The 14,010-nt window shown below is 44.1% G+C and overlaps 1 protein-coding gene across 3 annotated transcripts in view; it reads left to right on the top strand.

Moving 5' to 3' along the window:
- Window positions 1-14,010, top strand: part of GRHL1 (grainyhead like transcription factor 1) — a 61,277-nt gene that overhangs the window by 33,942 nt on the left and 13,325 nt on the right. For 2 of the 3 annotated variants that reach the window (XM_075923509.1, XM_006123606.4), the window contains exons 9-13: window positions 883-1,041; window positions 6,368-6,455; window positions 9,801-9,940; window positions 11,936-11,973; window positions 12,365-12,453. In XM_075923509.1, the coding sequence (XP_075779624.1) occupies window positions 883-1,041; window positions 6,368-6,455; window positions 9,801-9,940; window positions 11,936-11,973; window positions 12,365-12,453 (514 nt within the window). The remainder of the gene's footprint in view (window positions 1-882; window positions 1,042-6,367; window positions 6,456-9,800; window positions 9,941-11,935; window positions 11,974-12,364; window positions 12,454-14,010) is intronic. The other variant, XM_075923510.1, reaches the window with a different exon arrangement.

Raw genomic sequence — 14,010 nt, 5'->3', positions numbered from 1 at the left:
CTAGGTAGGGAAAGGCTTTGCCTTCCCAAACTGCCAGCCTGGCCTCGCCCACACTCCGCCCCCAGAACACCTACTATAGGCATTCTGGGGGTGGAGTGTTGCTGCCCTGGAGTGTCCACCCTCCCCGGACTCCGAGGTCGCGGAGGCTCGAGCTGTGTGTTGCCTGTCGTCCCTGTGATAGGAGCCTGGATTGTGCAGAAGGGGCAGGGCTGGGGATGGGAACTTGCCTCCCCCAGCCCTACATTCAGTAGCCACCCATGATTTTTAAACACTGTTCTTTTGCTAATGAATATGGGGCCTGAAAGGATTTCTGCCCCTAAAGAAGGGTTGCAATAAGCAAACTATTTCTCTAGATATAAAAATCTTCAAAAGTTAACCACAGTCTGCATGAGGTTTGATATTTATTGCTGTAATCCATACTAGGAGGATGAGTCGTCGTACCCCAGTTTGTTACTAGTCGACTGCTACCAAAAAGAATTAGGTATGTTCATGGAAGATAGGTCCATAAATGGCTATTAACCAGGATGGGCAGGGATCATGTTCCCAGCCTCTGTTTGCCAGAAGCTGGGAATGGGTGACAGGGGATGGATCACTTGGTGATTACCTGTTCTGTTTATTCCTTTTGGGGCACCTGGCATTGACCACTGTTGGAAGATAAGATACTGGACTAAGCCAACCTTTGGTTTGACCCCGCATGGTCATTCCTAGTTTCTTAATGGTTGTTTAGCTCTTGTGGTAGAAGCTCATTGTTCTAGTTCTCAAGGTCTAGGATTCAAACCTACAGTCAACCTAGTGGAGTCATTACACTGAGACTCAATAGCTGAAGCAAACACTAAGCATGTTTTAATCACTGATGATGAATGTGTCTTCCTTCTTTTGCAGGTTTTTATTTCTGTTAATTGCCTCAGCACAGATTTCTCCTCTCAAAAAGGAGTAAAAGGGCTGCCATTGTACCTTCAGATTGATACCTACAGCTACAATAACAGGAGTAACAAGCCTGTCCACAGAGCCTACTGTCAGATTAAAGTTTTCTGTGACAAGGTAAGGTCAGGCCAGTCTGCAAACCAGGGCTTGGGGAGGGCTGTCACTCCAGCTTTTCCTTTCTGAGTCTAACACATGCTATTTTAGTCAATCTAAAACCTCCATGTGTGTTTAGCATTTATAAGGAAAAATTCCTTAGCTTCTGTGTGGGTCAGAGATGCTGAAGTAACTTCAGACAGATTTGCTGCCTTCAGAATCCTGGAGCGTTGATAAATACTTTTAGGCACAGTGAGTGTTGGCTTTGGGAAAGGTCAGACTGGGAGATGACTCTAAATGCTACAGTTGCCGTTATTTCATACTTGGTTTTCAGTTCAAACTTGACATTCTGTTGAGTCAGGGAACAAACAAGTCTGTTTTTACCAAAATCGCTAAATATGTGCCCCACCACCAGATCCATATTATAAGCAAGGTCAGGATAGTGTATTAGACCCCTGTGAAAATTTTATCTTAAGTGACAGAGATTCCCAAATCCCACAGACTTTCCTAAGCACATATGTTATTTGAAAATAGACATTTTCCAAAATGGACAAGGCTTGGACCAGAGTCACAGTAGGATTCTGGCTCTGCCCAAGTCCCATTGCAGGATCTTAGGACACAGGTAGTGAGTCCTTCCAGACGGAACTGTTTTTTGTGTAAGTGGAAGAGAGGGTTGGACTCAAACTTGTCAGAGCTCAAGGAAGTCTGTGGTGGAGGAAAGATTTGAACTCAAGCTAGTGCCCTAACCCCTGGCACATCCTTCCACAGTCAGTTACAAATGAAAGCAGAGAATTCCAAATGCTTTTAATAAGCCAATTAATAATAGTAATATGGCAAATTCATACTATGCTCCTTGTTTCGGAGCAAAATGTTTTGGTCTGCATCATACGTTTCAGCAAATCTAGTTACAGCTATCTCATTTATATTATTTATTTCACTTTTTCATTCTGTCTTCCGTCTTTACATGACTCTTCCCTGTACACTTGACCTGCATTATGTGAAAAAAAAAAATCTGTCAGGATTAATCCAGGACAATATTTCTGGGTGCAAAGAAGTGCCAAATTGAGGATCTAATTCCTTAGTGTGATTTTTTTTTTTTTTTTTTTTTTAAACACATAGACAATCCCTCAGCCAGATTCTGAAATAAACTCATATATGGAACAAGTCTCTTGTCAGTAAAAATCACCCAAATATTGGCTTAAGCTCTGTTTAAATACCATAAAAATAGACTTGACCAGTCATCTCTATTAGTTGTATATCTCAACCTGCCTCCATCTGACTGCAAAGGGTGAATCTTTAGTCATCTTATCTCTCCTCCTAAGAACTATTTGTCAACAGTGGCCAAGGCCTGAATCTTAAGTGATCCATATATCTTGGGTATTTAAGTGGCCACCCTTACTCTAGTAACTTAGTGTCTCTCAGTCTTTAATGTGAGACACAAGGTGAGTGAGGTATCTTTTACTGGATCAACTTCTGCTGGTGAAATACAAACGTTGGAGTTTACACAGAGCTCTTCTTCAGGTCTGGGAAACTAACTCCGTGTTACAGCTAAATACAAGTGTTAAGCAAAAATAAACATGCATTTCAAGACATTACCTCACCAGCTTGTCTCCCCAGTATCCTAGGGCAAACATGGCTATGCTGTGTGCTATCTTTAGAGTGTTTAGCCTCACAGTTAGCCTTTATAGATAGGGAACAGAGGCAGAGGGGCTAAGGGTGCGTCTACACAGCACACTTACTTCAAAATAACAATGCGTGCGTCTACACAGCAATTCCGTTATTTCAAAATAATTTTGAAATAATGGATGGCTTATTCCCACTTCTGTAAATCTCATTCTATGAGGAATAACGCCTCTTCCAAAATTGCTATTTTGAAATTGCTGTAGTGTGGGCACTCCACGGCTGCTATTTTGAAATCGCTTCTCCCCAGGGCCATTCAAAATGATTACTCCCCAGTGCTTCCATGAGGTAGCGCATCCACATTAGGGGAGCCTGCCTCAGACTAATTTCAAGGCTTCCCTGTAGTGTAGATGCACTATTTCAAAATAAACTATTTCAGAGTATTTCTTCCAGAATAGCTTATTCTAAAATAAGTGTGCAGTGTAGATGTACCTTAAATGATACAACAGCAAGCCTGTGGTGGAGCAGAAAGTTGAAACTGTCTCTCTCAGGTTGGTGTTCTAACCATTGGGCTGTGTTTCCTGTCTGCAGTGAGGGATGCTGGTAAAATATTGTGGCGGGGGGGAGGAGGTTCGTGAGTGGAAGGGGAATCATAGGGGATGAGGAGAGCATGAAAAGAGATGTTCATGACATGCAAACTCTTCTGTAGTGGCCTGCTTCCTGGATCCTCTTACTCAATCTGCTTAATGAGTCAGCCAATGAAAAATATGCCCGTACTTTGTTGCACATGGGTGAACCCCATTTACATCAGTGGGGCTCTGCATAGGCACCCAAGTCTGCCTGTGTGCAGCAAATTGCAGGATCAGGGCCTAAGATAGTGTCTGAGGATGTTATAGGTTCTTCTTAGGCCTATATATTATAAAATAAGGAAGAAACCTCTCCTTCTGTCCTTTATACAGATCCTTTAACCCTCGGTTATTTCAGTTCAAAATCTGCAGCAAAACTTCACTGTGAAATAACTTCCCCACCCTCCCTCCCCACCCTATGCAGTTGCATTGTCTTGCCAAATATTCAAACAGGGCTTCCAGCTAAAGGGAAGCTTTTCCATGGAGAATGGGCCTGTATACTCCACTGTAATTAAACCTCTGGAAACCCAGGCATTCTCGACTAGCAATGATCCACTTCAACATACAGCTGAAATGAGCTAAAATGAGTTGTCCGTGCACTTCAGGAGCACTGTCCTTGTAACACGCATATGTCATATGTGTTAGGACTGTATGTCTTGTCCTGTTGCTTACTTACTAGATGCTTATCTCGTTATTTATTTAATTCGTATTTAATGAGAACTAATACAGTAAGGCCATGCCATGCACACAATACCAATTTGTTCTATTACCCTCCTTCTTGTAACACCTTTTAGGTACTTGAAGACTGCTATCATGCCCCCTCTCAGCCTTCTCTTTTCTGAACTAAACAAACCCAGTTCTGTCAGTCTTCCCTCATAGGTCATATTTTCTAGGCCTTTAATCATTCTGTTGCTCTTCTCCAGGGTTTCCACATCTTTCCTGAGATGTGGTGCCCAGAACTGGACACAATATACTTGTTGAGGCCTAATCAGCGCAGAGTAGAGTGGAAGAATCACTTTTCGTGTCTTGCTGACAAATCTCCTGTCAATACGTATCAGAATGATGTTAGCTTTTTTTGCAACAATGTCACAGTGTTGACTCATAGTTAGCTTGTGGTCCACTATGACCCCTGCATCCCTTTCTGCAGTATTCCTTCCTAGACAGTCACTTCCCATTTTGTACGTGTGAAACTGATCCTAAGTGGAGTACTTCGTATTTGTCTTTATTGAACTTCATCCTATTTACCATGACAGAATATCAATGTATTCATACTGCTTGTTATCTCAGTACTAACACATTCGAAGCCTTAGAACAAAGATGTTGGTCGCTGCCTTGAAGATCTTGACATGTCATATTGGGTGATCTTTTTCCCTATTTTGATTAACTATTTCTGGAGTTGGCTGGAAATGTATTTCTGCAGCTTAAAAGTAGGCTAAAGTAGTTGCAACTATTTTAACCAGAAAAACTAAATTTCTACTGTTTAGTGTGACTTGTCCAATTCCCCCATTGTTAGAGACCCAGTGATGTTTAGAAGCCAATCCGAGTTTTCTTTGTACAATGCAATTCACCAAATCTTCCTCCTCACACCAAAGTTTCCAGTGCGTACTATATTCTGGGTAGGCAATGAGAGTAAGTGTTTGGCACATGCAGATGAGCATAGGAAAATTGACCCTTTCCAAAGTTAATAGTTTGGCCTATATCCGGTTTACTCTTAGGTTTTAGTCTACTGGAAGGAGACTCCATACTATCTCACTTTGAATTGTTGCAGTAGAAACTTTAGCGGTGCTACCTACGCACTCTGTGAGAGGCTCCTACTGAGATTAGGGCCCTGTTGTGCTAGGTCCTGTAGCATTAAAATATGCCTTACAGCACTTACAGTCTAAATCAACAAGACAGCTGGAATCTGGGACAAAGTAAAGAGTTATTATCCTTGTCTCCCCAAATTGAGAGACAGACTATAAGTGATTTGTCTCAGGATCACACTAGAGGTCTGACAAAGTTGGGAAACGAATTCAAATTTAATTGGGTCCCAACCCAGAGCCTTAGACAAGCAGTTCTCAAACTTCATTACACTGTGCCCCCTTCTCACAACAAAAATTACTATATGACCCCAAGAGGGGGAGACTGATGACCAAGCCCTGCCATCCCAGACAGAGAGGCCAAAGCTGAAGGCTAAGAGGTTCTGCCTTGGGTGTGGGAAGGAGGTAGGTGTGTGTGTGTGTGTGTGTGTGTGTGTGTGTGTGTGTGTGTGTGTGTGTGTGTGTGTGTGTGTGTGTGTGTGTGTAACCTTGGTCCTGTATGGTGGGACTTGGGCATCACCCCTGGAAAGAGGGGCTTGGGCAACCCCATTAAAATGGATTCATGACCTACTTTGTGCTCTGGACCCACAGTTTGAGAACCCTGCCTTAGACCATCCTCCTTCCTAAGATATCTGCACATTGACTGGCTGCCTTTTTGATCGCATTTATTTTGAGGGATAGGAAATTCTGTAAATGTGAGGCATGTTCTGCTTCCATCTGCTCTGTATTGGGTGATGTTGATCCCATAACTTCTAGCACTGTTATAAAGGATGAAAAGTGATGCTTGTGTTACTTTAGGCCTGTGAAGATGGCCCAGTTGCTGCTAACTGAGATTCTTCAACGTGCCAGTATGTCTTGCACTATCTTTGTAGAACTCCAGGTGACCTGAATTTAGTTTGATTATAGCACCAAGAATATTTTTTGGTTAAAAGTTCAAAAAATATTAAAATCAGAAAAAAATGCAGTCATCCCTGTTTTAGGTCTTAGACTCTCCTATTCTCTGAGGTGTCTGGAAATAACTGTAGTAACTGAGAGGTAGTTTGCCATTTGATCCCAGTCCATTCTTAAAACAAATTCAGGTGATTGTGAACATCTTCTATTACATTTGATGTAATGGCAGTACTTCAGAATAAACACTGGACAGATTTCAAAAGACGTATTTTCTAACTAACCTGATGAAGTGGTTAGTGTGAGACTGACCACAATGTATTCTGCTTTATAAATATCAGTGTCCTTGACCTGAGAATACAGAAACAAAAAACGGAAGATTCTTTTTTTTTTTCTTCCCAATATCTCATCTGACAGGGAGCAGAGAGGAAGATCAGGGATGAAGAACGAAAACAAAGCAAAAGAAAAGGCAAGTGCACTGACCCCAGCTCCCAGATGAATGCCTGTAAGTAGAAATTATTCTATGAAGTTTTTTAAAATCTTAGGCCTCCTTTCGCTCACAGACTACACTTTGTTTTCTGTACTATGGAATTCTCCTATAAAGGAGTAATTGCTTGCCTTTTTTCCCCCTCCCATAAAACAGCTTCACTTCAGTCCACTGTATATGGGATTATGAACTGTATTTTGCAATACACAAAATAAGTTAGGGACTTCAATTCTTCACTTGAAAAGAAACTCTGTGTTCACTATTAGTGAACTCCATGGTACATCCAGTCTCTTTATGCAGCTAGAGAAAGCAGAGGGAGAAGGCCAGCATGAAATCACACTTGGTACTTGCAATCTAAGATGGCAGGTGTTGTGGAAAGCACTTTACCAAGTTGGGTGAACATTTTTATTCCTGTTTCACTGAATGTTAAAGGCCTGGTTTTGAGATTGATGGAACACCTGCAAATCCAGGTAAGTCAGTAGGAGCTGGAGATACACAGAACCTCTGCAAATCTGGCTGAAGTGACTTACCTATGGCTGTGCAGCAAATCACTGACACAGTCTGCAATACAAACCCAGATCTCCTGATACCCAGCTTCATACTCAACCCATTAGAGCTGAGCATCCCCTTTCTAGTCCAGTTAAACATTGTATCTGTGCATGTAAAAGTAAGCCCAACGGGCTTGGTGCTGGAGTGAGCAAAAGGATTTTTAGCTGTATCCTTCCAAATGTGTATGATTTTCATTCTTAAGGCTCTTCTTCAGATCGTACTGCTGTGTCGACTCCTACAGAGCTAATGTTTTGATGGTCGCTTGTGTTAACAGAGTTGTTTGGTGTAAAGTTTCTATCCCAATTTTTCCTTGTGCAACAAGAAGTGTGTGTTTCCTGTGTCTCTTCTGGGCTGTTTGAAGATAATGTTACAACCACTTCATGTGTTTGTCAGAAGCTCTGCTTTTAACAATTTGATTGGTTCAGCAAGCATTAACCTCACAGCTTGTTTAAACAGGGCATCCTGACATAGCCAATGCAGGCTGGTGGCAGGGCTTCAGGCTTCAATGACACAGGGAATCCCAGTTGCTTCAGGGCAGGCACAGGGAGGGTGGAGCGTTCATGCTCTCTTTCTCTTTCTCTTTCTCTTTCTTTATATGAAAATTTTCCTGTGGGATGACAGAGGGATGTTCTCACATCACTCTGCGTCCCATTGTCTCCTCTGCCTTTAGACATCCTGCCTCCTCCCTCCCTTCCCAGAGCCATGCACCCTCCCCTGTCCAAGGAGGGGCAGGAGCCATACATTCCTCCCCCATCGTCTCTCCCTGGAGGGCCAGAGACCCACGCCCTCCCTCCCCTCCCCCCCCCCCCGGGCTCAGAGGGTGGGGAGCTGCAAGCCATGTGTCCTCCCTCCTCCCTGCACACCCAGACCCATCACCTGCCTCCTTGGCCAAGACCCAACACCTCCAGCCCCCTCACTCTCCTACCGAGACCCTGCACCCCCAGCCTGCTCCTGCATCCTCCCTTGCTCTTGCACCCTCTCCCCAGCCAGACACCTACTCCCAGACAGAGGGGGGGTTGGCTTGCATAGTGATCAGGGGGCCCAGCCCTCTTGTTAAATATATCACAAAAAGAAGACTTAACACTGTGCTAGCATTTAACAAAGATTTGCTGAGCAGGGGGTGTCTCCTATCCCACGTTACAGTAGCCAAGCAGGACCCACTGACCACTGAGCATAAAACTAGAGTTAATGGCTGAGAAATGGCAATTACATGCATAACCCCCTTACTGGTAGACGTTCATATCTTTCTTCATCAATGCTGCTTATGGAGCTAAACTTCCCATGCTTGGGCTCAGCCCAGATGTGCCATTTATTTCCCCATTATCTCTGAACAACTAGTTTATCTCTGGAAGCAAGTGTAATTCTTATAGCTCAAAAATAGTTACTGTATCTATATGGATTGCTCAGTAGTAGAGCTGGTTGGCCATTTTTGGTTGAAGTTCTGGAAAATCCATGTTCCCACTGAAAACTTTTGGTTGTTTTGAAATATTTTCAATTTTTTCCCAAGGGAACTTCAAAATGAAATATTTCATTGTGGACAGGCTTAACCCAAAGTAAAACACTTCCGTTTGTCAACCCAAATAAAAATTGTGGGTCAGTTTGACATTCGCCTCTATTCATCACATCTGCTACAGTGCTTCATGGGAGCTGTGGTTTGGATACCTCCATATCCCATTCACTGAGACGAGTCTTCCCAGCTGACCTACAACTCTCATGATGCACCGTGGTCTCCCAGTGGTTGAACTGATGTGCTGCATTCTGGGAATCATGTGACCACAGTGCTCTAGTACATGGGATTCACCCCAGAAGCACCCAAACTACAATTCCTATGAGTGGCTAAGGGGCACAGATTGAACTAGACTGAACTATTTTGTTTCAGTTCAGAACGGTGAACCAAAATTTTTCACAGAAACTTTGATTCTGGAAAATGTTGGTATCTTGTCATACTCCACAGTAGTAACAGTGCTTCTGTAGGGCTTTCCATGTGAGGATCACTGAAGGCTTTTCAATATCTGGTGACAGAAGCCTTGTTGAGCACCTGTAAGGCTGTAGTATTCTCTCACACACGCACTGTGCAGAAAGTGACTGAGGTGCAGTGCACCCTGGCAGAAGCAGGACTATTATCTAGATACGGCTTTCCCTGATCAGTCTTATGACCACAGTACAATCGTTCATAAAGTTTGATCAGCTTGGTGTGCTTTTAAGAGGTGATATGTTACCAATATTGAAACAAGGCACTCCCACAAATATCCCCTCTGCCCCATTGGCTGTGCAGAGCCTGTATCTCAGGGTGCATGAGCTCACAGAGAAGAAGTGAGCTACAGGGAGGAATCTATTAATTCATTTGTTTACTTGTTTAGATGCTAGCCCCTTCTCATAATGCCAGCCAAGGAGGCAAGCAATGCCACCTGGCGAATACTTCCTGCTGCTCTCTGGAAAAGCTGGTAGTCAGACTCTGCCATTTGAAATCAGCGTTTGTGGGAGGAACAAAATCCATCTTAGCTATTCTTTGGGAACATTTTACTGAAAATACCTGACATGTTACACTCTCCTTTGGGAAACCTAAGACTCTACATTTTTGGCAGGGGTGATGTAGTGGCCTCCACAGTAGGTGAATCCTTCAGAGAAGGGGAAATCTACCACTCCCCATCCCCCTTTCCTCTCAAAAGAACTTGATTGAGAAATTAACAATAGGATCCCTACTCTTCACACCCACCCACCACATCACTGCTTAACAGCTTTTAAGGAGTAAGGCTATAAACCTGTCATTGTTTGTAGTATCTGTATATTACAGTCTTTGATATCTCTTTACAGTTCCCGATGTCAAAATGCCACTGCTTCCTTCCCACAAGCGGACAGACATCACTGTCTTCAAGCCATCCCAAGATCTCGACACTGAGCCTATTCTTTTTATCCCAGACCTTCACCTATCTGGTCTTCAGCGTGGAGCTCATGTATGTGGTGCCCTTGTGTGCCCATAATATAAAATTAGAGGCATTGTTGGCCTATATGATGATACTGTACATAGCCATTGAACTGATTCTTAAATGTGTGACTACTGGGGGCAAAAAGTTGCTATTAAGTGATTAATAAACCTTCGTGCTTCATGGCCTAAGTAAGGCTCTAACTAATGACCGGGGGGGGGGGGGGAGGAATGACTAAGAAAACTTGCTTTGTGGGCAGGCAACTCTTCACTGTCCTGTGAAGTGTTTGGTGCTGGCCAGTGACAGGATGCTGGTCTAGGAGCCGTGGTCTGCTTTTTTTGCTCCTACTGCTGGCTTCTCAAGCCCACTTTTTAAATTTACTATTCCTCCCCCTCTCTCCTACCTCTGTGTCTCGGGTATGTCTACACTACAGTGTTATTTCGAAATATCTTATTTCAAAATAGTTATTTTGAAATAGCTTATTTCAAAATAACGCATCTACACACAAAATGCATTTTGAAATAGCATTTTGCTATTTCAAAATAGCGCCTCCACACTGAGTGGACTCTGAATCACATTTAAGACTGGCCAAAACCAGATCCGGCAGGGCACCAGGTCAGGACTTACTGTGTGGGGCTATCTGAGGTCTGTGCTTAAAGGGACCCCCCCTGAACAGCCAGTTCTCAGGTTTCCCTGCTTGCTTGTCCACCTCGATGAGGGACAGCAAAGCATTTTGTCTGTGCGTGCTCTTGTTGCCTCACTCAGGACACCACAGCACTCTGCAGCATGAAGCCAGAGCTGTCCCAGGGCACTCTGGTGCTTCTCATGGACACGTTGCTGCGAGCTTGGCTGCACTTTCTGCAGGCTACCATCCAGGAGGTCCATTGGGGAGCTGTCCGTATCCAGGGGGCCCTGAGGGAGAGCTTCCCCCCTGTGGAGCACTAAGAGCTTCCCTGGTCTGCCCCACTGGGGACTTGTGCCTCATTCCTCCCTCACGTCCTTCCAGTTACCCCTCCCTAACCCCCCTTCCTGATGTCAAATAAAATGCATGTATTTTCATGAACACAAGCTCTCTTTATTTAACAAAACTGGGGGAGTGGGGAGGGAAGAAACTCTGGTGAGACTGGGGAAAAAAGAGCGTGGGAGAGGGGGAAACCTGGGAGGAGGGAGCTGGAAGCGGGAAGCAAGAGGAAAAAGGGGGAAGGGAAGCTCAGGGCTCAGGGTTGGGGATCTCACCGGACCAACTTGATTGTCATGCAGACCTGCTCCTGGGTTCACATGTGGCCTTTGATGGCCAGGCTGGCAGGTATCCTGCCATAGTCGGCCGCGTTCCTCCATCTAGTGCAGAGATCATGGACATTGGGGGCATCTCCTCCAAACCTGAATAAGGTCCATGATCTCCACCCTGGACCAGGAAAGCGCCTACCTTCTCCGGGCCCTGGCAGGCTCCTGGGAGCTGGCAGACTTCTCCTGGGGAGCGGCAGAGGGCTGGCTGCCAGTGGCTTACTGGCTCATGTTTTGGGGCCACTGGGTCATGGGCAGTGACTGCTGGCTCTGGACTGGCAGGCTTGGAGCTGGCACAGGCACTATGGCCAGAGTCAACCCCTTTAAGGGCTCCAGGGAGGGGGGAGGGAGAGGAGTGTTCTTGGTTGAGGCTGCAGTGGCTACCAGGGCACCCTGGGAAGGCTGGAAACTGCCTATTTTGAAATAAGTGTCTACACAGCACTTATTTTGAAATACCTATTTCAAATTTGGTGTTATTCCTCATGGAATGAGGTTTACCAAATTTGAAATATGCACTCCACTATTTCGAATTTATTTCTAAATAGCGGTTTGGCTGTGCAGATGCTAGGAAAGTTATTTTGAAATAACGGCTGTTATTTCGAAATAACTTTGCTGTGTAGACATACCCTCAGTCCGTGATAGGTTCTAGTTAATGGTCCAATGTCATTTGCCATTCAGCAGTCTTACTTAGAACACCTTTCTCCATACACTCATATTTTTTTTTCTTGTTTTGTTTTGAAGGTCCTCCCTGTTACCTCAGAGGAACTGGAGGGGGAAGGGTAAGAAACTTGCCATTTCATCCATTCTACAGTACTATTGAATTACATGGTACTGTAAAATCAACTAGGAAGGTGAAGTCGCTCTTGCCCCAAAGAGCTTGCTGTGTATTGGAATCTTAGCTATTTTATCCCTCCCCGTATTTTATTCCTCCCCGTCTATAAACACCAGGCCATAGTCAGAACTGTAAGCAGCAGAATCAAAGCATCTGGGCATTTGTAAATAATGTGTATTGACTTGTGTATTGTCCATTGTAATTAAGTAAGAATTGCACAAGTGCTGAAATTGTTTGTTCGTGAGATCCATGATATGGCAGTTTCACTGTTTTCAGGGAAGGAGGTTGCTCCTGCTGATGGTGATGTTGCTATTAATACACTTTTTGCACTATTGTAGCTCTAATATGAAGAGGGGTCCTTATCTAACTGAAAATGACTTCATTGCACCTCCCAATAAGCTGAGCAGAATAGAGGAACCAAAACGAGGTACTTTTTTTTTTTTTTTTTTTTTTTAAAGACCCATTTGTTGCATTGCCATGTCATGAAAGAAAATCAGGTCAGGGTAAGGCTGGGGAGGGTAGTGTCTGATCTCTTTTGATGTGCCTGCCTGATTCCTGTCAGTGCAAGCAGGAGACGCACATGTTTTGGGAGGAAAATATTCTGTTCTATGCCTCAGCTGGGAGCCAGCTAAACTTGCAAATACATAATGTAGGTTTTTAATAACAGGGGGAGCTTGTGTCTTGTGGTCAGGACTCCTGGGTTGTTGCCAGCTCAGACCTTGCTGGGTAACCTTTTGCCAGACGCTTAACTTCCCTGTGCCTGTTTTCCCCATCTAGAAAGGCACCACTTCTTGGTTGGGGTGGGGGGGGGGAGGGAATCATGTTTTTTTACAAGAATCCTCGCAGCACCCTCATTGAGCATGGAAGTGCCATTGTCCCTGGTTTGTAACTGGAGAAGCAGAGCATGGAAGAGTTCAGTGACTTGTCTGTGGCAGGTGAGGAATGGGACCCATGCCTCTGGAGTCTGTTTCAGCCTTAGCCACATAGCTGTCCTTCCCTTCCAGCTGCAATAAACCAACAAAGAGATGTTTGTGAAGGGAGAATGAGGGTTTTGTTTCTTTCACTGCAATAAACCCTAAAATGAGAACCTTTATTTTCTATAAATAACCTTAGCTTCATATTTATGGTCTAGAGTAATACCTAGTTATTATGTAGCACTTTTCATTGTTGGTGACAAAGCACTTAACAAAGGAGGTCAGCACCATCATCTCCCTTGTACATATGGGGAAACTGAGGCACCAGGGTGATGGGACTTATCCAGAGTCACCCAGCAGGCCAGTGCAAAAGCCTGGAATAGAAGCCCAGCATCCGTCCATCCATCCACCAAGCCACTCTGCTTCTCCTGTATACATGGATGTGTTCACTTTTAATCCTTCTTCCTCCTTCTGCCTTCATTTTTAAGCCCTCCTCCACCAAAGGAAAATTTACAAGCTTATCCTTAATTCACCCTCTTTGACCTAGAAGTTAAAGTATATTGTTCCAAATCACAGGTGCATCAGAGCAGAGAGCTATCAAATATAGTAAACAATATGTACTGCAATACCTAGTCATTAGAGGGTGAATTAAGACTCTGAAGCTTTACAAGTCCACATTTCCCTGCTCTTATTGGCTTATTGCTCAGCCTTAATGCAGTTTTTAATAGGGCTGTTTTTCTGTGTAATGGCTCAGTTTCCATGAGCTGGAGGATACTCTGACTGTCTGGCTTCTCATTCTTTCAGTCCAGTTTTTGGATGGGGGAAAATCAAATCCATATCCTATTAGATGGTGCAACATTCTTGTTAATAAGTATTACTGAACAATAGCAAGGAAATCAAACGGGGAAGCGGGGGGGGGGGGGGGGGAGATAACATTACAATAGGGAGAAAATAGACAGTTGGACAGAACTAAAGAGAATAAAAAATTGAGAAATGGCAAACTCCACATGAGTAACTGTGCTGGTGTCTGCTGCGTGCTTTTATGTAGTGGTTCATCATGGCAGCTGTAA

The sequence above is a fragment of the Pelodiscus sinensis genome, chromosome 3, assembly GCF_049634645.1.
Source record: "Pelodiscus sinensis isolate JC-2024 chromosome 3, ASM4963464v1, whole genome shotgun sequence".
NCBI classification, from domain to species: domain Eukaryota; kingdom Metazoa; phylum Chordata; order Testudines; family Trionychidae; genus Pelodiscus; species Pelodiscus sinensis.
This window is presented reverse-complemented; position numbering and strand designations above follow the sequence as displayed.